The sequence below is a fragment of the Phaenicophaeus curvirostris genome, chromosome 5 (genome assembly GCF_032191515.1).
Source record: "Phaenicophaeus curvirostris isolate KB17595 chromosome 5, BPBGC_Pcur_1.0, whole genome shotgun sequence".
Classification (NCBI taxonomy): Eukaryota; Metazoa; Chordata; class Aves; order Cuculiformes; family Cuculidae; genus Phaenicophaeus; species Phaenicophaeus curvirostris.
This window is the reverse complement of record NC_091396.1, coordinates 9,090,691-9,112,096: the sequence shown is the minus strand read 5'-3', so window position 1 is coordinate 9,112,096 and position 21,406 is coordinate 9,090,691. Positions and strand designations below refer to the sequence as shown.

Sequence of the window (21,406 nt, the reverse complement as noted above, 5' to 3'; positions counted from 1 at the left end):
AAGCTGTACTCTTGATTTGTAAGGTCACCAGAGATGAATTTTAAATAAAATACTGTTAGATAAGCAGATGAAGGGGCCAACTGAAACTTAACCTGGCCTTCTCAGTTCACCAGGAAATGCCTTTATCCTGGTTATTTCTGAATTTCTTAGAGGTTGTTTAGTGTTTGACTATCTCGTTCTGAATTTTGATGGAAAACTGAACTGGAATTTAAATGCTTAGCCTTTTATTATTCACATAGTGCTGCAGCACTTTGCTGCAGCAATGATTTATTCTGAAAAAAGTAGGCAATTTTTTATTTTTACATATAGTTTTATCAATAAAAGTTGTATGTAATTGAAAGACATGCTTTTGTCCTCAAAATGCAGAATTTCTACAACAAAACAGAGTTAAAAATTAACATTGTAATAAAAAAAATTACAGCCCATTTTATTCCCTATTTCAACAGTTTGCTTATAAAATATTTTTGAAAGTTATGTGCTGAGAGAGTGCATATCTGAACGATAATGTAGTGGCACTTTTTCTGTTCGTGATGGGCTCTGGATTCGCCTTTTGGGTTACTCTGTAAGAGAAGAGAGAAGTGGTGCTTGGACTGAGCTGTGCTGGTGTAGTTTCTTTATGGTTCCTTTGTTCTTAGCTTAACCATTGCAAAAGTAATACAGACACAGTGCTGGGACTGTGTCTGTAGAGCTGCACAGATACAAAGCAACGAGAAAACTTGGATATCTCGAAGAGTTTGGAAGAGGAATTACCAGGCTGGTTTCACTTGCTACACAGCTGAAAAAAGTCATATCCATAGCACAAGTTGGGAAAACTTATAAAGCTGGTTTTATCTGCCCTAGAGACTTGTCTGACCTCTAACAGCTCTGACAGTTTGTGGGTTCAAACTTCTTTCCTCTGTAGCCTCAGTGCTGGAGTGGGAGTGACTATCTTTAGTACCAAAATCTTGATTTGGCTGTCAGCTTTCATCACAGCCATTGCTTTGACTCAGAGCAGGATGATCTCACACATTTGTTCTTAATGGGAATATGAAGTTAGTGAATACTATTCAACATTTTGGGTTAAAAGTAAACTAGTGAAGCTATGAAAATACTTGCATTGAAATCTGACCAAGAAAAGCAGCAGAATGAAACAAACCTTTAAAAAAAAGGCTATGCTGCTCAAGGACTGAAAGATTATGAGAGTTGCACTGAGATAGGAAGAGAGCAAAATGATATAGTTGTAATTTTGGATACGCTTAAGCTTGCGTAAGATGTATGCACAGTCCTGGGTAGTGGTTACATCTGCCTGCCCTGGCTGCCTTTCCAGTTCCCTACCACCACTTTGTGCTGGCACGTGTATTTGTGTGGCCTGGAGGGAAATTAGAATGAAAAATTTGTATGTATCAAAACTTTACCAAAAAAAGGGAGTAAGTTTTAGTTTAGATAACTGCCAAAAGGCAAATACATTTAAGGGAAAAGGACTATTTCTTTTGTGGTGATCCTGACTTACACTGGCTTGAAGTGTTTCTGAAACCATGTCCCTGGGCATTGGCTGCTAGAAACACATCAAAGGAATGGGTTTAAAGCCTTATCATTCCCCAAAAACTGATAAAATTATTTTCCAGATTTGATTTAATTTATAGGGTTGGGAATACTGAAGTGATCTTATTAATTACAAAAAGCTACTAAAAATAAGCAAAAACTCTGAGGGTGATTTTTATTTTTAATTTCATAGTACAGATATATATCTTATGTATAAAATTATTTCATATTATTTTTACAGCTACATAGTTTGTGCTTTCACTCACCATGGAAAACTTTCTCATTATTTTGGTGATCTGGTTTGTGTTCATTCTTTTTGGGGTTCTGCTGCATTTTGGTGGTTGGGTGTTTGTGTGGTTTGTTTGGTTGAGTTTTTTTGCTGCTTACAGCTTTGGTAGATTAGCAGATCTGAGTTTGGTTACAGATCAATTATACACATCCACCTGCTATATACAAAGAAGAAAATCTAGTCATCTTTTCCACTACAAGAACTTGTTCTTTCCCCATGGCAAAATAAGTAGTGAGATTGTTCTGCATGCAGTAAACTCTTGAATTTTGGAAAATATATAGTAACAGATCCATAGCGGCTTTTGCACCTGCTTGTGCAGCACACAACCTGTGAGCTGTGTTCAGTATACCATTAATCTAGCTCTCTGTGAAGATTGACACAGGGCACCTTTTCAGTTTTACAAAGTTAAAACTACTTGTACCTTTTGCCACTTCAGTGTAGGAACTCTCCTTGCATATTTCATTACAGAGCCTTTTAGTAAAAACAGTACAATTCCTACGTGTTTTTACTGCAAAAGGTGGAAAAAACCTTACTAGGTTACAAAATATCAGAATTCTAAAGCATTGCTGTCTTTCGGTTTTGTAATTGATTCTGCAGTTACACTTAGTACTTACTAGATTGTTTTAGATTTATTTATGGCTAAGATACCTGAGAAATAAAGCCTCTAGCAAAAAAATGATTTATTTAGAAGTAGTACCTAAATTTGTATTTCCCGTAAAACTTTGTATTTGTGAATTTCAGCTGTAACATGATCTTCCCTTTTTCTTTTGTACTGTTATATGATTTTGTCCAGAACAGTTAAACTATTGGTCTGTGATAAGATGGAATTCCAGTTTTGTGAAGAAAAGTTAAACAGACCAAACTTAGTTGTTAGATAAAACTATGAGCATTCTGAATGCTTGGTTCACCACTATGGCATCATGAAGAATTCTTGATACTATCTGTGAACAGCATTCATAACCTCTGCTATTTGTCTGAGTAAACGTCAGAGCGTTCAAGGAGAGAGCGATATTAAACAGACTACATTGTACCAGAATGGGAGGGGCGGGGGAGAACAGAGCACAATATTTATGACTCCAGGAACTATAAGTTGTAATTTAATGAGATCAAAGCATTTACTGTTTATTTGCTGCAATAGGAGCTTGGAATAAACTGGTTAGAAAACAGATACTGAAAAAAGCAGGATATTTAAAAGATTATCAAGACTATAAAATCAAAGGCATATTTTAGATGAAAATCATGTTGTAGAAACCTTTAATATAAAATTAATTTAGCATTCTCCTGAGATTAAGTAATTAATGTTTCAGGAAAAGCAAAGATCTTCCAAATTTGTAGCCACTTCCTGTTTTTACCAGATAGTCACTGTTCCTTTTCTCCTCCCGATTCCCAGGAACATAGACAGTAGTTATAATAGGTACTTTATTCCTATTGTGTAGCCCAGTGGAGGAGGCTTTACCAATACCAACTTAATGTCCACTTCTACTATACTTCTTGGAAGGGAAAATAACAAAATGGCTAAGTATAATAAATGCTTCAAACTTTAAAACTAGCCCAATAACATTTTACCTCTGGAAATAAACTTCTAGCCATATGTGACAAATTTAAAATTTAGCAAGTCAGTCTTATGAATATCTGTTCCTCTAATTTATTCTGTTGTTTCGATACATTATTTAAAGGTAGGGCATGACTCAGGATAGTTTAAAAGATTTGTCATTGTTTTGAATTGCAATGCCAATAGTGGATGAACTATTTATACGTGTTTCCTGTGTTAAGGAACTGAAGAAAGTAACTACAGACTTGATAAGGTCCAAGGTCACATCTCAGTACAGGGTGGGAGAAGAAAACATCAATCTTGCAGCAAAGGAAAAACAGCTTCAAGAACTGCAGCAGAAAATCAGAATGGTATTTGGGAATTTAAACAAGTTAATTTTTTGGTTAATATTTTCTGTTCTTTATTCAGCAAACATTGTGGCAATGATCTCTGTCATGCATTCAGATGAGTGATTCCTTTCAACAAACCGCATATTCAATATAACAGAATAATTTCCAGAACAACTTTTTCTAGGGAAGCAAATATGCAGTGAAGAGAAGTATAATTTTGTAGTGAAAAAAGTGGATGAAAAGACATTTCAAAATAATTCAGTTTCTTTAAATAGCCTCACGTTGATTCAAAATATCATATTAACACAATATTACTAAAGAAAACAGACAGTAATTTTAAATGCCTCTTACTGTTCTTCATGCTTTTTTTTAAGGAGACAGCAGTTAGTAATAAAGTTCAAGAAGAAAATACTCACATTAAAGAAGAAAAGCTGGTGAGCTGTTGATATACCTTTCCTATTTAAAAGTCACTTAAGAATATCTGCACTGTATTTTAGATTTAAGTTTCTTAAATGACTCCATCAAGTTTTTAAAAGTAATTAAATTAACTTGTTAACTTTGCAGAAGTATTTTAATACTAACTTAAATAGGATCTTGTCAGTTTTTAGAAAGTGTATTACCTGTACAAAGTACATTATTTGACACCTTGTTCCAAGTTTTAACTTTTTTCTTTGAATTCAGATGGGAGAAGTTTGGTGTATCCACCAATACATATTGGTTCAGTACAAATAAGTACTAAGGTTTGCAAAATATGCTTGCTCTCCTGCTTTGTGGTTGCCAGCAGCTTACTGTAAAAACTGCTAGTATTGGAACCAAGTAAAATTGGAATTATTTGCCACTTCTATGCAAAGGAAATAGTGTTCCGTTCATAAAGAATATTAAGCTATACCTGTACAGAGCTGAATAGAGTTAAGAATGTCTTATATTGCAAACTCAGATATGTTCCAGATATGTTTTACTTAAACAGCTGCAGAATTTTCATTCTGTAGTTCATTAAAACAAACATTTCAGGAAAGTGTAGCATTCTTGTTCTCAGAGAGGGGCAAAAGTGGTTACATGCTTGTATACCTACTGAGCACTCATTGGAGGCTTACCCAGCAGTACTCTTCCAATCCGTAAAAGCCTGTTTGCATTTTGAATTCACTTTTTAAACCTGCTTGCCAATAAACATGGGGAAAAAAAAGAAAAACATGGAATCATAAAATAATGGAATGGTGTGTGTTGGAAGGGATCTTAAAGATGCATGGGCAGGGACACCTTCCACTGGATCGGATTGCTCAAAGCCTCATCCAACGCGCTCTTGGACATACTCAGACCTCATTACTCCCATAGCCCTGAATGCACTAAAAGCATTTATGTGGAGATGCTTGTAGCATAATTCATATGCATATTCAATTCACAACTCTGTTGTGTTTCTTTGTTTTGTTCTGTGTGAATTGCTCAGCGTTGGTTGGCTTTTAATATATGGAGAGTTTGGGTATAAATCTGGGGAGGGCTCTAATATAGAGATTAACTTCATGTTTTCCCCAAGAACTTGGGTTAGAAGACCTTGATTTCTGTATTATAGAGCACTACAAATTCACTGTTTTATTAACTGAAGATATTGGCTTCAGTGGTTCGTGGACTAAGGTTGAATATATTATCTAAATTACAGCTGATTTACACTGAACTGTATGCAGAGAAGCAGTCTTGTCTAGTTGAGTGAACACTGTACCAGATTTAAAAGATATGGCCGGCTCTGCTCCTTACTAGTGAGATGACACTCATTCCACATCTCTGTGGTGCAGTTTTGTACATGTAAAATTGAACTAAAGATAAATTAAGCTTCACTGTAAAAATGCTGTTTCTCTCTGCATGAGAGTACACTTACATGAAAAGGAATGAGAGTACGCCTGAAATGACTGCATTTTTAGCAGATAGCTCTATTTGTGTTTATGGTAGAACCAAAAGTAGACAAATTTGAAAGCTCTTTTTAATTACTTTGTCTTAATACTACTTTCCTCTGTCAATATATTTTTGAAGCAACTGAACACATTTAAGACTCTCTTCTACCTGAAACTCAGGTTTTTTTCCTGCGCAGATGGTCCTTTAGTAACTGCTGTGCTGGTCTTTAGGGAGCTGAGACTGTCTTGGCTAGATCATTCCTTCTGTCTTTGATTTTTTAGAAATGTGTGTAGTGTTGTGAAATATAACATGACTCTGTCTCCATTCCACCCATGTTTTCAGCTAACTGGAAGAAATTTAGTGGCAGGACCCATGGGTTTGTCAATCTATACCACCACTTATTCTTCTTGAAGTAACAATATAGCTTTTATGAAAGTACCACAAGAATTCAGATAGTGACTGCAAAATCTGATTTACTTGCACTATATGATGCAAAGTTGATGTGTGTTAGTTCACATATATTAAGATTTAATTTGTGATACAGAATAATGTCACATAAGGATGATCCATTAATGACAGTGATTACTTGCCTGTCACACAATTTCCTGGGATTTTCCATAGTTTCCAGAAGTATAATATGATACCAAAAAAATACTCTAATAGAGCACTAAAGTACGTTTAAAGCATTAATGAATTGTTCATTTTGATTATAAGAAAATTCCCTGAAAAAGACTATTATCTTCTCCAGGACAGAAGGCCAGAACAACTTAGAGTTGTTCTGATTTCTTCCTACAAGTCCTTCCCCAGTGCCAATGTTGGAATACATTTTTATATATGTAATTTTGTAACATTGGCAGAATAAAAAATAAATATGTTAATGAAAAAGACATAAATTATCTAATGTTTAAACTTCAGAAAGAAAATCTTATTCACTATATCTTAATTTGTTTGCTTTAATAAGGAAATTCTCAGCTCTCTACAATGTGTGCAGGAGCTGCTTCAGCGCATAACCCAAACGAATGTTAGACTGGAAAGTGAATTAAATGCACTGAAAGAAGAGTATCAGGTCAGATTTTTCTTGATTAGACAAGCTGCTACTATCTATTATGTATTTTTTAAGTCCAGGGCTGTTAAAGACATCTGTGTGCTCTTCAGAACTTTTGACCTCAATTCCATTGCTCCCTCAGCTCCCTAACTGTCACTGTGAACCTTGAAACGCAGTCTATGGTTTTTCTCTTTTAATTCTCCCCCTAAAGTAAATCATGATTGCCATTCTGATCAGCCATTTCTGGAGGGTAAAACAGGAACATATTGAAGGTTGCTTTTGAGTATTTTGAAATAAAATGATTTTATGACTTCTGTTGCTTCTAATTTTCATGTAGGTATAGATTTCTTTTCTGGAAAATTTCAGATCTTCACAGCTAGAGCTTGTCTCCAGTTTTGTTAGAGTAGAAGGCATAAAAAAGAGCATATCTGTAGCCATTTCTTGTTGTGTTGTCTGGTGTCATATTGATGCTTGGGGTGGTAGGTAGTCATGCTGGAGAGTGTGGAGTTGCAGGGTTCCTCAGTTCCTCTTTGAGCATGTAGAAGTGTCTCAGAACAATTTAGAATTTAAATGACACCAGCAGGTCAGATTGGCTGACAGTGCATTAAAGATGAAGGTCCTATCTGTTCTGGACAGATGTACCATGCAGGGTTCAGGTGCAACCATTAATTGGACTGTTAATGCAGGGCTGGTCTTCAATTTGGCTGTACATAACCACGACCCATTCCATTCTTTGCTTGGCCTCTGAGGCCAAGGTTTTGAACTAGGATCTCAGTTAATTTCAGAGTAAACTTCCTGTGTGCATGTATACTTCTCTTTCTAAGTTAACGCTTCTGTGCTAAATTGAAATAAGATTTACTTCCCATAAATCTTTACTTTGTCTTTTAATAGATGTAAGCAGTTTGCCTTCTGCTACAACATAAATGTATGAATTTTGGATTTTGAAGAAACAAATAAGATTAAAGATGAGTTATGTTCTCCATCAGAAACTAGCTAGAATTTCACCAGGAATTCATGTACCTGCTTTGTAGTATTGGATAAAGCTGTAAGAGGAGTCACTGATTTCTGATGTCCAGGTTTCAGTTCATTATGAATCTTCAGAGTTCTCCAGTTCCTTTTACATATATTGGCTCTTTTAAACAAAAAAATTAAATAATGAAGCGCAGTTTAGTGGGAAAAGGTTTGTGGTTTTCTTAGCATATTTGAAACTTTTGGCCAAGATTAATTTGGGCAATTCTAGAGCCAAGGGACTGTTAAAGTAGCAGAATTTACTGCAACCTCGGTCTTTGTACATTGGGTCCTGTGCTGGATTACTTGCTATTCATACAATACTGTTTTCTGTTAAAGTAAGACAATGCAGTTTATTTTTTTAAGATGATTGAAATTACTCTGTAAATTAAGCTAGAAGCTTGAGATAATTGTTATATAACCTTAATGATGATGACTTTCAGAATACAGGCAGCCCTTTAGGATCTTTGTGTCTGGATTATTGAATAGCAAGTGCATCCTAAAAATGCTTTTTCTGATACTGTTTCTGAGCTCTCAGATAAAGTTTATAGTATGCCTTAAAGCTCCAGCTAAAACTGTGAATGGTACTGGCTAAACTTACCTTCGAAGACTCCACATAAATATCTACAAGTCTAACAAAAGTATAGCTTGTTTTCTGGTTGTTAAGGTATGAATTGAGTACTAATCTCTGTTTTGCAGCCTGTACAGGCCAGAAATTTATTTCTAATTGCAGTTATGCTAATTGTGATTAGAGAGCCTGCTTCGATTTGGGTTCTGTTTATATTAGACATTAGGAAGGTATTAATGTATTCTTTTTTTTTTCTAACTACAGGACAAGCTATTTCTAGTCATCAAAACTTCAGTGTAGTCTTCAAGAGTAATTTCTTGCAGCACAAGTACTTTAGATAAAATTTGTGTTACAAGACTAACAAGAGCCTCTTTGAAAGCTCTGTTCACTGTTCAAGGAATCCTCAATACTTTGTTTGATGTAAATATTCCTTCTTAGCCTTTATTTAAGACGTGATCTCAGGTGCATTTTGTGAGAAAATCCTGGGCATTCTTATGCCAATCTCAAGCATTCACGTTTGAGACGTTCTCACTTGAGAATGGGAATAAGGTTTATATAAGGAAGCATGAGTGACAGGCTTTCAAGAAATCACATCCGGGAACATAGAAGTTGCTAGATGTTTTAATAGATGTCCTTTTTTTGTAAACCTGATAAATACAACCGGAAAATGCAGTGATTCACTTAAACAGCATGATGTAAATACAGTGCTATATTAAAATTGAATGTCACATGTTCTCTCCTTCTGCTTAAACAGTAGTCAAAAATGCTGTTGCTTTTTATAGCTGCTTGTTTGACAACAGTTTGATACAATTACCGGAATAGTCCAGGGAATGAGACAACTTATAAAATAGGGAGATAAATATATAACTTCCGTGCCAGTTTGAGAGCTATTGCTTTCAACTTTGTTAATTCTAGAATTGCAATATGATGAATGGGGTCTGAAAGTCATGTATAATTCCTGTGCTGTACCCTACTTCCCTGTTGAATTTGTGGACCATGCTCATCAAGAAAAAGCATTTCTTCAGAAAAATAGAAAAAATGGAAAGGGTGATTGTACAGTCCCATGGAAATATTTTCATTCTTTTACTCATGAAAAATTACTGCATATTTTTAGGCTTGAGGTGAAGGAATACATAAACATGCAAGGTAACATTCAAGAAGTATCATACTGTCCTTTCTCATTCTATGTATGCATACTTAGTGCTAGAATACCAAAGTCCTTAAGAGTTCAGAAAAACAAGTCATAATTCTTTAACAGATGACAGAATACTTGGGAATGCAAGGAATTCAGGTATTCCCCTCTCTGTACAACTGGCTTTAACATTTGACCAGTTCTATCAATCTACTACTTCTAAGAGCTATGCTGTGAAAACCATTCTGTTCCATCACAGGGAAGGTTGCATTTGAGAGACAAGCAAAAGAATCCTTGGAGTTTAGGGCAGGTTTATCAGAGAGGAGGTCTTATACTCCTAGTATATAGAAACAGATGAAAAGTGCTACATCAGAGTGTGATTATTCACACAATACATTGTTGAATTGTCTCATGTTTTTAACTGTATAATCTCTCAGAGAAGATCTGTTATATTCTTGTGTACAACTTTTTCCTTGTGTCTAAAAATGCAAGATAGCCTGAATATTCCTAGTGTTAATATCTGTAAAATATATTTGTATTAATAGTGGAGCTAAATTAGTGTAGGCATTTAAAAATTGATGCTAATTGAATCGAGAAGTAGACTTATTTTTAGTTAAAAGATTAAGTAAAAAGGAATTGCTTTGGAGTATTGCCTCCATATATTAACATTTTGGAAGTGGACTTTCAAAGAAGCTCAGCAGAGTCACAAATATGCAGCTGGTCATACAGCTATAAGCATTAAAGTTATGTTTACGTTATCAAATATATTTGTGTCACCTATATAATAAATAATGGATGCAGTAAGTCCTTTGTCTTCCTTATTGTTCACTATAAAAACATGATAGGATAAAAATCCCAACAGTACCTGAGATGAATGTGAAGCTACTTTTGATTTATACAAGACTGCTTTAATTTAGCACAGTAAAGCTGAAACAGGTAGCCCAAAAATGTTGCAAGTACAATTATGATAGTATAAAACTTAGTATTACTGTTATTTTAATGCACTCCTATTTCAGGGATCTAATAAAAATAAATTAAAGGATAATCAGACATATTCTTCATGTTCAGTAGATATATTTTAGAATATGAAATTTATACAGTTTATAAAATAGGCTAATAAACAATTTAGGACAGAACTGATCAGAAAAATAAAAATACTTTCTTTGAGTATTCATTAGTTTTTTCTTTAAGTACAATGGGTCTAGGTTGTGCTACATTTCATATTTCTCATCCATGGACTTTATATTACTTTTTCAGCACATTAAAACTTATGCAGTGAAACTGAATAATGGCAAGTGTTTTTATACCCTTTTATAGCCATTTCTTTTTTCATAACCTCCCCCTGTTTCCTGTTAGCTAAACTATAAGCACCTTTCTGTTAATTTATGAAAATTATTGTTGAGATAGCACATTATCACTGATCTGCATGGCACTTCCAGCATGTTAGAAGCAAAGGTCCAAGCAACATAAAACACATCAAAATTCATTAATGCGGTATTGATTATTTTTTGGATAATTAATTTTATTGCAGACCCTTGAAAGAGATAATGAGCTGCAAAGGGAGAAGGCAAAAGAAAATGAAGAAAAGTTCCTTAATCTTCAGAATGAGCACGAGAAAGCACTAAGAACTTGGAAAAAAGATGTAGGTTTATTAAATTAAATGTTAGAGTATTAAAAGGGTTTTGAAATAGTCATCGAGCACTTTGGGTAATACCTAAAAGCCAAGAAAATATTGCAGAAATAATACAATAAAATCAATAAATTTCTTTTCCAGTAATGGAGACTCTTCTAGAAAGGAAAAGACTACCTTTTAAAAGGTAGATTTAGGAGAAATGTTGACTTCTGCACTCTAAAAGGTCAGGGCACTTCCTGCAGTTCTGTAAAGCAAGAGCCAGGGTATTAGGTGTTACCTGGAATTTGGCAGAAAATATTCCAGAATAAAAAATTTGTCATTACCTAGACATGGAAGCTGATACAGTTTTCAATTTACATTAAATTTTATGTATTTTTCAGAACATTTGTGAATTTTTACATAAGTTTAAATATTTTGAGAACAGCAGCATTTCTGGGCTGCATCCTGAAAGAACATCAATGAACTATAGTAAAATAATGAATGTAAACCTACATAGGCTGAAGCAACACAGACTAAAAGTATTTCTGTAGGGCTGTATGCCCAGAAAAAAAACAACCAACAACCTCAAACTGAATCGGGTAGAGCTGCTGAAGGCTGGCATTACAGCAGAGGTCCTGATTTGACAGGAATTATTCAACATTAGACAACTGTGGGGTGAAAGGAAATTAAAAAAGGTAACCTAAACAGTAATTTGTCTTCAATATTTACCATTCTTTCTACTACTTCATTATATTTAAAGGATACTTCAGTAATTATTTAATCCAAAATAATTGGCAAAATATTGTAGCTGTGAAAACTGTCTGCAATAAATAAACGCATGTTTCCAAGTATAATACTTCTTCAGTAAGATAAGATCTGTTTAGTGTGTGGGAACTAGACTCTAAGCAGTGTTTGTTTAATCTGTCTTTTTTTATTTCTCTGTAACTGGCACCTACTACCAGAAAGGTTTTGAATTTGGTGGAGAGATTCTCAGTGAGGCTGTGGGGAAACAATGCAAAGTTGTCCTTGCAATCCTGTTGTGCTATGGCTAACTAAAAATCTGGTCTCTTAATATCTTGATCAAGGTGTAGCATCATCACATATAATGTTAACATTATTATAAACAGCTCTGGAAATATCTGTAAATTAATTTAAGTTATTACTGTAAAATTGCCCTTCAGTTCTTTTTACAACTTGTATTTTTTACTATGATTTTTGTAAAATTAAATAAATTTTAATTGTTACAAACCCACTGAAGAAGCATTAGATACTTGAGGCTATTTACGGACATAAAGTGCCAAGCAAATTATCTGCTGTTCTATTTTCTTGACAATGTAGGTGGAGAATGAATGTTGACTAACATGTTTATCTTCAAGACAAACAAGTACGAAAGCTACAAATACAAATCTCATTTTTTTTTTTTGGTGCATTGCTACTTAAAGTAAATGGTGAAAAAAACCCAATTAATAAAAACCATAGTCTTTAATGGAAATGTGGTTAAGATTTTGAGTTGAATGAAAGGGATCAAAATTACCTTACTTTGTACAAAGAAATTCCATAGCATCTATACTTTCTTCTAAGGATTTACTTTATTTGCTAAGTTGTTGATACCCCTGTAAAATAGTGGCTTACATAATTGAACATGCAGTAAGGATCTGTGTTTGTGTACTCTGCATACCCTCAATTATTACAGGAGGAAAATATGAAACGAGAGATAGATGCTATTAAAAATCAGCTGAATTCTCTTAAAGGAGTTCATAGACATCTTGAAGATTATCATCCTCCTCAGGGAAATCAGCATTCTGAACAAGTGGAAAATCTGCAGGTAAGTGTGAATTGTATAATGCAAGTTGTGTAACTTCTAAATATCATTGTTTCTTTGAATGAAAATGAAATATGAATTATGTTTAGGATGCCAAATCAATGTGCGCAATCAGTCTTTCATGATTAACAGTATTTGTGCTTTCCATGATAACCCCATGTGTTTGCAAGTAGATAAGCTTAAAGCTTATCTTATATGCTCATAAATGAAAAAAAAAGTCCGAGATGTCTTCTAAATATATATCTTACACTATCTGATGGCAAGTTGCCATACCACTTTGTGTTGTGTGATCGTAAGATATCAAAAGCCAGACAGGTTAGACTGAGCCAAATCTCCAGTGGAACACTGCCAAGAAATTACAGGAGCTGCAGCAGAGCATATTGATTACTCTAATTTGCAGAATTTCACCTTGTATCAGTAATGAGTCAGTACCTAGTAAAACATAAAAGGGCAAGGTGTTGGCTATGATTTGGATCTTGACTATGGCTCCAAGTGTTCCAAGGAAATATGCATATACCTATTTTTACACCTAGTGCAATCTGAAATCTCTGTGATTATTTGTGGGGCATGAAATTTAGAATGTATGTCAACTTCTTCATGGTGATCATCTGTGGGATAGTAATAGTAAACAAAGGACTTTTTTAAAGAAAGGTACAATGTCAGACCTCATTAGAGACTCAAATTGCAATTTAGTTTAACTTTACCATGCTTCACATTTAGTTTGATACACTTTCTAATACAGCTGTGTACCATTATAGAACAGGGCTACACCAGCAATGGGTTATTATCATTCTTTTGTGTGAATACGTATAGGGAGAAGGTTTTCAATTTCATAGCATGAAATATTACATTGAGGGAAAGGTCATCTTAGCTGTATCTGAGGTGTATGTATGTTGCTTAGTTAGATTTTACTAAATCAAACGTTAAAAAAATGAAATCCAGGTTGGATGCTCTTGATATGTATGCAGTTTATGCATCTTGGACATATTTTTGAAGGGCTGAATGGCCACTTGAATGGAAACTAAGTTTATTCAACCCATCTGAAAATGTGAAAAGGAATTGTGTAACCTTCCTTGCTTTCTAAGAACTCTTTATCATGTTTATTTCAGATGCACTCAGCAGTTCTGCCCATACCACAAACTATGGTTAAGTTTCACTGTGGTATGAAAGAGTAACATGCATAGTTACATTGTGGTGTTTGGTGTTTCTATCTAAAGAAACAGCTCCTAGAAGCAACAGTATAAAAAATATGATGATGAGTTGGTGTTTCTGTGTAAAGAAACAGCTCCTAGAAGCGATAGTTCAGAAAAGATGATGATGATGATGGTGATCATTATTATTACTTAAAGCTTTCATAAAAGAAAAAGGAAATTTCTCCTATTTGTATATGAAAAGGTTAGCTTGAAAATGTGGTGCCAAGGCTGCATGTAGCCAAGAAGCAAAATTAATTAAAAACTTAGAAAAAAAGAAGTATAATATTTACAATTTCCAAATCAGAATGACATAGAAGATGATAATAAAACATGAGGAAAAGAGAAAGAAATTTCAGTTGAGACTTCAAATTGAGGTGGAGTATTTGGCAGAGGAGAACTATTTTTAGGACTCTCCTCCATTCACTATTACTTCCCCCTCCCCCAAATCAGCAAAGCTGGGAGCATCAGCACCTTTTTGTGACCCGCAGAAAATTGTTTCCTGTAGACTGGTATTCTACATCACCTACTATGCTACCATTGCCATAATTCCATTCCTTACCGGTGTTTTCTCTGTGCCTCCTTCCATTTTGCAATATACCCTGTGCTCCCCACACGTCTGATACCCAAGGACAGTGCTTGTAACTCCCTCCCACATCCCAGCCTTCCTTTTGCTACACCTCCAGTCACCCAACTATCTTAATCTTTTTATGGACTAAGCAACACCCCTCCTTCCGCTCCCTACTTTTACATCCTGTCTTTAGGGCAAGAACCAGCATGTGCTTCTGCCTTCAGATGCCAAACAGCTGCTGCTGATAAAGGATCCATCTTATTTTTGTCTTTTATTTTTGGTGGTTTTTTTATTATGGTGATTCTTCATTATTCAGGTCCCAGTTTGCACAGAACTTCATCAAATACAGTTTTCAAAAAAAAAGACAAATACAGACACAGTAGTACACTGGTGACTTAAACTTTAAGTAGACACATCTTTAAGGCTCCTATTCCTGTTGAATTTGCATCAAATTGAGGTTAAAAAGCCATCTGGGAGGGAATAAGGAGCTGACAGACAGAAATTGCAAATCCATAAGCCTTGTTTCCCTATAAAATTAGATTAAAAATCCTAGATGGTTTGTTAGGAAAAAAATAGCATTAATATGTGCACATGCACATGTGTTTGAGTGCAATTAGTAATCATGCAGTTTTTTTCCCACATGTAATTACTGAGAAGGTTGCTGATTTAGCCAGCAGAGAGAGGGACTGATCCAGTCAGCCCATGTACAACACATATTCCTGCCTCTGAGAAATTCTGTTGACCTGTGTAACTTTTCTCTGTGGACTGTAATATAGCAGGACCTAACTTCTTTCCAACTCTCGCAGGATATTTATTAGTCTGATTTTCTTCACCATTTTCTTTAACTTTGTACACTCCAAGTGAATTATCTTTATTCTCATCAGAATTGTAAAAATAATTTTAAATCAAAATCCTGAAATTTAAATCTAATCAGTGACTGTACTAAATTATTAAAATATGAGTAATCTTTTGTCCCCTCTTATGCTAGAGTGATCAAGAACACTCAAAAGACAGTGAAGTACAGGCTATTCAGAAAGAAAATGAGTGTATGCAATCTGTAATAAGAAAAGACTGTCATTTTGGACACAGTGAAGAAACTGAAGTAAAAACCACAATGGACAACTCTTTAAGCACTGAGGAATTACAGACAGAACAAAGTAATTACATTGCATGGGTAATAGAGATAAGTAGTATTGTTGAAGAAAGGATAAACGTTCACAGATACAGTATATGACGAGAATGCTTGAATCCTGAATCAAATGCTGTTGTACTAATAACAGTAAAATTCTTGGTGTCAGTAGTGCTCATCTATGATAAATTCACAAAATTCTGAATGAAAGCACAGTACTTCTAGTGGCTGCCTTGACTCATTAAGTAAGATCTGTATGCTGCAAGCCCTCAAGCTCCTGTAATACTCTTTCTGCGTGCCACTTCAAGAAGTGAATAGGGGTTAGGAAGAGGTTAGGAAGAACTATAATGTGTATAGAAATGGTTGGAAGCAAATCCAATGACTTCCTCTTTCCCCCCCAAAAAAATTTTAAAAGGCAGAAAGTGAGTGGTTGCACTGCACAGGACAATGAAGGTCTGCTCATGTGGATAATTGTAATACTTATATACAAAGTACTTAGTAACTCCAATAAGTGTTTGAAGCCACCTAATGGAAATGTACTTAGTCTCTAAAATAAAACAAAGACAAGTGGAAATTTAAAAGTTTATTATGGGCAAAGTGACTACTTTAAAGGATCAATGCTTACAGCCTTCAAATGTGTCTTTCAGAAAACATCTTTCTGATATTGAAGTGCTTGTTGTTCCTCACTGGCCCACTACCATCAAGTTTTGTTTGGTTTTGTTTCCCATTTAGCTAAAAATGCCAGTTTCAAAAGTAAAGATAAATAGAGTTGCAGTAGTAGCCAGCGGCTTAAACTTTATGTAGACACACAATGGTTGATTAAGTATGTCTTAGAACTTCATAATGAAGACCCCTTTCAATAACAAGGCTGACAGATAGCAGTTGGGAAATATTTCAACTATAAAGCATATCTAAAATCCACAGAATGATCATGTGTTTTCTGTTTGAACAGTTTATAAATATTTTACAAGTTACCATAATGCAATACTTATCTTCAGTTAACTTTTTTGATAGAATTGTGTGTATAATGTAAGATAAGAAAAATCAGTATCAATACTAATCTTCAATTTATCTCTATGGAAATTTTAAACTGTAAAAATAAAGCAGGACTTAACTGCTGGGTTTTCTGTCACTAACTAGACAATGCCCTTACTCCAACAGATTTAAAAGTTCTTGAAAACAATTTTAAGGATGAAATTAATGTTGCTAGCCCTTATGAAGAAAAGCAAAGGGAGGCTCCTCCCAGGAATACCCTCTGCACAGATACTGATTTAATTACCCAAGGACAGACCTCAGAAATGCATGTCGCTGAGTGCAAAGAAGCAGAACATCTAGGAGCAAAATGTAGAACGTTACTGGAGGAAAACAACGCAGATTTAGAACAAATGCTACAGGACAGCACTGAGCTGCTGGCAGCAGGCCACACACCAACAAGAAAGGTCTTTTTGGACAGTACTGACACAGCAGGTATCTACAAGAAAAATGCAAGTCAGGAGACTGACTCTAGCAAGCAAGAATTATGCAGCACTACAGGTGGATCAATTTGTACTGAGGCAGACAAACAATCAAATATCATACAACACAACCAAAGCATCCTGACACCTGAAGCACCCAAACCCAAGCCTGAAGCAGTTCTGTGCACTGAGAAGAAAGCTTTGTGTAAGAGAAATACAGATAACCATGCAGCTAAGGAATTACGTTTTGGCATCCTATCTTGTAGTCAAGAAAATTCACAAACAGAATACCAAAACTGTAGCTTGCTGGACAGTGATAATTATTCAGGTAATGGATTACATAAAACAGAAAAAAACTTGTTATATCCAAGTGATTTACATAAATTTCCTTTAAAACAGACTCAAATAGATGCTGAAGACAGAAATTATGATAGTGCCAGCAACATAAACAGAAACAGTGAGCTGAGGAGTACTGGTGTTTCAGCTGCTGAAGCTCAGAATCCACCAACTGTGTATTGTGATAATGCAAGCAGTGATGATGCCACAAAAGAACACAGTGATAATACGCCTTTTCTAGGTACTTTCAATTTATGTCCCCGCAAAACAGAAAGAGGAAGAAATGTGGATGACATGCAGAGCAAGCAGCCTGAACAAGACAGTAGTGAACAAACAGGGAATGATAGAAGTACATGTACTTTGAACACTGAAGCTGTATCTCCTGCAAAGGCTGATGGTCTTGAAATAATTGCTCATAAAAAAGCCCCAACAGATGGAATTAGTACAGATGGACTAATTCCATATAAAAAAGTTAATGATGATATTCAGATACACTCCATCAAATACGGCCTTTCCCTAGAGATTAATAATTCAACAAATAACCTATTGTTAAAAGAGAAAAAAGACTTACTGAACACTACAGTTCCAGGAAGGAAGTTTGCTGAGGGTCACCTGAAAGAATCATGCTCTTTACCCATGAGAACATCTGGAAATTTAGTAAACAGAAGTGGAAGGTCATCCTTTGATCTTTCAGATAAAAAAGCTGAGAAAACTGCAGTATACTTAAAATTTTTAGACCTCAGTTCTTGTTCAAGAGTAAATCAAATGAGAGGTCAAGCAACATGGACTTCAGCTTCCAAGGAACCTTCCCTTTTGAAAGAGAAACTGCCATGCTTAGTGGAAAATGCAAAGGTTATTTCAAAAACACAGTGTCAAAACCTGAGTGAAATTGTCAACAGAAGAGAAACAGGACTAGGTAAGAAAAATAAACATTTATGTTTTGTAGCATATACTGAATATAATTAGAAAAACTGTCAAAATGTGAAATTTCTGCCTTGCATTAGAAAAATGTAAACCTTGTGAGATTTTTTGTCATATGGTAAAAAAAAAATTGAAAGATGACATTTCTCCATTCACTTATGTTACAAATGCAACTAAACAGCTTTTGTTGGCTCAATTATCCAATGAAATAAACTTTTTCTTCTTTTTCCCTTTGTGAAAAAAGCAGTGCAATGACAAATTGAATTTTTACAGGCATTTCTAACCCTCCTGTAAAGCACACACTGTCTCGTGGCTCTGCGTATATCTGGAAAGCACTGAGAAGCCTTCCTTTCTCAAAATGAAGCTTGCATGCAGATTCTATTTTTGATGCATGTTCTAAGCTTAAAAAAGCGGATGATCTCTCAGTCTCTGGAGGAAATAAAAGCTCCTCCTGTTGTAGAAAAACAGAGCTTTGCTGCTTAGATGTTTTTCAAAAGAGCGAGATTCACACCACAAAAAGCCTGTGTCTACTTAGGGTTTTGTTGATGTAGTGTTTTGAGCTTTGCCCCGTGAATATAGAAAGAGCAGAGTGGATTCCAGTCCCTCAGTTCTGTAGCCAAGGGCAGTGAGACAGAAAACCAGCAGTGTGGTTTCTTTATTTTCTGATGTTATGAATTTAGGTTTATAGGTAATTTTTGTTTCTCTGGTTGGACTCTTGCTCATGTATTTTTGTACACAGATGCATCATTTTTTTGAAGTTAGTTTCAGAAAGGTCTTTGTCCCTAAAACAGCAGTAAATGGTAGCAAGGTAGCAGATCCCTGGTCTCACGATATGTTTGTAATGTACTTCTAATGTGAATTTTGATACCTGTTTCAAAAAAAAACAATGCATGGTTTTGTGATGTCTTGCATGCATCTTCTCTGTAGGAACAGGCAGCACTACCTGAAGTTCTTCCATGTTCCCCTTTGTGGTAGCGATTTTGATAAAATTCTTAATTCCCCAAATGAGCTGCCCAGTGACCAGCAGAATAACCAGGCCTCTTGAATTCTAGCAAAACTTCATAGTTAGGATTTCGGCCTGGGTCCCAGATGTGCCTCTCACTCTGAACATGTTGCCTAATTTAGACAGGTCCCTACATCAGCTTGCTGAACCATCTGAATCCTGCACCTCTTTTGAAGGCCAGAGAACCACAATGCCAGGGCGCGCAAGAGTTAGTTGTTGTGGTACTCAATGCTGCAACTTCCAAGATTTATCGTGGTTGGGTTTTGCTTTCTTTTGACATATTTTCCCAAATGGCAAACCTGGAGTAGAACCCATGAGGGTCCCTAAACTTTTATTTTTTTTTTACTTACTGAAGCACAAACAGTTTAGTCATACGGGAGACTTAGAAGTGAAGAGCATTGATGTGAGGGATGAGTAAGCCTGTCTGAGGGAATTCCTTTTACTGCCTAACCACAGTGCAATTTACTCTTTATACAACTCTGGATCCCAGGGAGCAGCCACTCCACATCAGTGAATGGAGGAATGAACTGGCAATGGGCAAGATCTTCCTGACAAACTCTTAAAAAACAAACACAAAATCATAATGGTTCTCCTCTTCCTCCCAAGAGAAAATGACAGTACTCTGAATTAACTGTTAGGTAACCATGAGTGAATATGTATTTTACTATTGTAGCAGTGATCAACAGACATCTGTGTCGTGACAAAACAGCTACTGATGGCATTATGAGTAGTTGTAAAAATACGCTCATGTCTTGATCTTGCAAGGAACTTGATATTGTTTTCAACTGAGTCGAGTAGCAGGGCACAAAGCCACTGCAGGATTGGAGCCTTATATTCTGCTATGGTTAATCTACTTATTTGCTCCTCCTACCTCTAGTAGATAGCTATAGCCTAATTTCCTGGAGTATTGGTTATAGTCATTTACAAAAAGACTACTTATTTAAAATGTTCTTTGTTTGTCTAAAAACCTTTGCTTTAGAATGTGTGTTTTATTACAAGTCGCCCTGGGATATGCTGTCAGGATGGCAGTAATTATGTATTTTATTATTATCATTATCATGTGAGTTGTAAAGCGATAGTGTTTGAAAAAATATATTCAGTTAGAATACTCAGAATATAGACGTTTTCTATATATATCACAATTTTGTTATTAACTTTATTACATGAAATGTTTTTTAATTGGAGTAGCAATATACCTCATCTTTAGAGACAAAATAGATGAAAAAGTATGTGAACAGAAAAAATGAAGAGGAAAAAGCCTACAACAGAAATTCTGTGATTAAAAACAAAAATATTTGATCTTTTAAGATCAGAGGTAAACCAGAAGTTTAGTTACTTTACATTAAGTACCTAGAGACTAAATTGCAGTTGTTACCATTTCCTTTTTGTCAATCAGGTTCTACCAGTTTTAACAGAGCTGCCGACACTTTGAATACCTCAAGTATCCACTGCGACCCCCAGGGAGACCCTAGTGAAGAATGGAATGCTATAGCAAAGACTTTTTATGATTCTTCTTTTCCCACAGAACATGTAAGTCAATTAAAAATATTGCGGACCAGACCTCAGTGAGCTAATTCCACAGATATTTGTACAACTGTACGCATCTGGATACTTTAAGACTGAGTCAATCTCCAAAATAATATCAAAAGGGCAACAAGGCACCATTTTTCACAATTAAGGTTGATAGAAAGCAGCAGGAAAAAGTCACAGCATATGAATCAAACAGATGCTAACCAGTCTGTTTGGGAAGGGAGGAAGGGGGTAGTTCATTGTGTACCCTAATAAAAATCATCACCTAAGTAAAAGTAGCAGGTTAAAAAAAAAAAGTAGCATATAAAGGTATAAAAACATTGTTTCCTTTATTACTTGATAGGAATCTTTTATTTAAAATAATCTGTGAAAGACTGAAAATTCATCGTATCTATAAATTAAAGCTTATCTGTTTATTCTGTGCTGCAGTTATGTGATGCCATATTTAGTTACCTTATTATGTAGTAGGCTGACATTACACAAACATACGTAAAAGCAGAGAATTAAAAA

The 21,406-nt window shown here is 35.2% G+C and overlaps 1 protein-coding gene across 1 annotated transcript in view; it reads left to right on the top strand.

Annotated features, from left to right (window-relative positions):
* The window catches only part of CCDC73 (coiled-coil domain containing 73), a 54,136-nt gene that overhangs the window by 29,947 nt on the left and 2,783 nt on the right, over nt 1-21,406 (top strand). Inside the window, exons 9-17 of the mRNA XM_069857514.1 lie at nt 3,584-3,712; nt 4,066-4,125; nt 6,537-6,641; nt 10,860-10,970; nt 12,634-12,765; nt 13,872-13,907; nt 15,512-15,680; nt 16,814-18,358; nt 20,763-20,896. Of these exons, the coding sequence (XP_069713615.1) occupies nt 3,584-3,712; nt 4,066-4,125; nt 6,537-6,641; nt 10,860-10,970; nt 12,634-12,765; nt 13,872-13,907; nt 15,512-15,680; nt 16,814-18,358; nt 20,763-20,896 (2,421 nt within the window). The remainder of the gene's footprint in view (nt 1-3,583; nt 3,713-4,065; nt 4,126-6,536; nt 6,642-10,859; nt 10,971-12,633; nt 12,766-13,871; nt 13,908-15,511; nt 15,681-16,813; nt 18,359-20,762; nt 20,897-21,406) is intronic.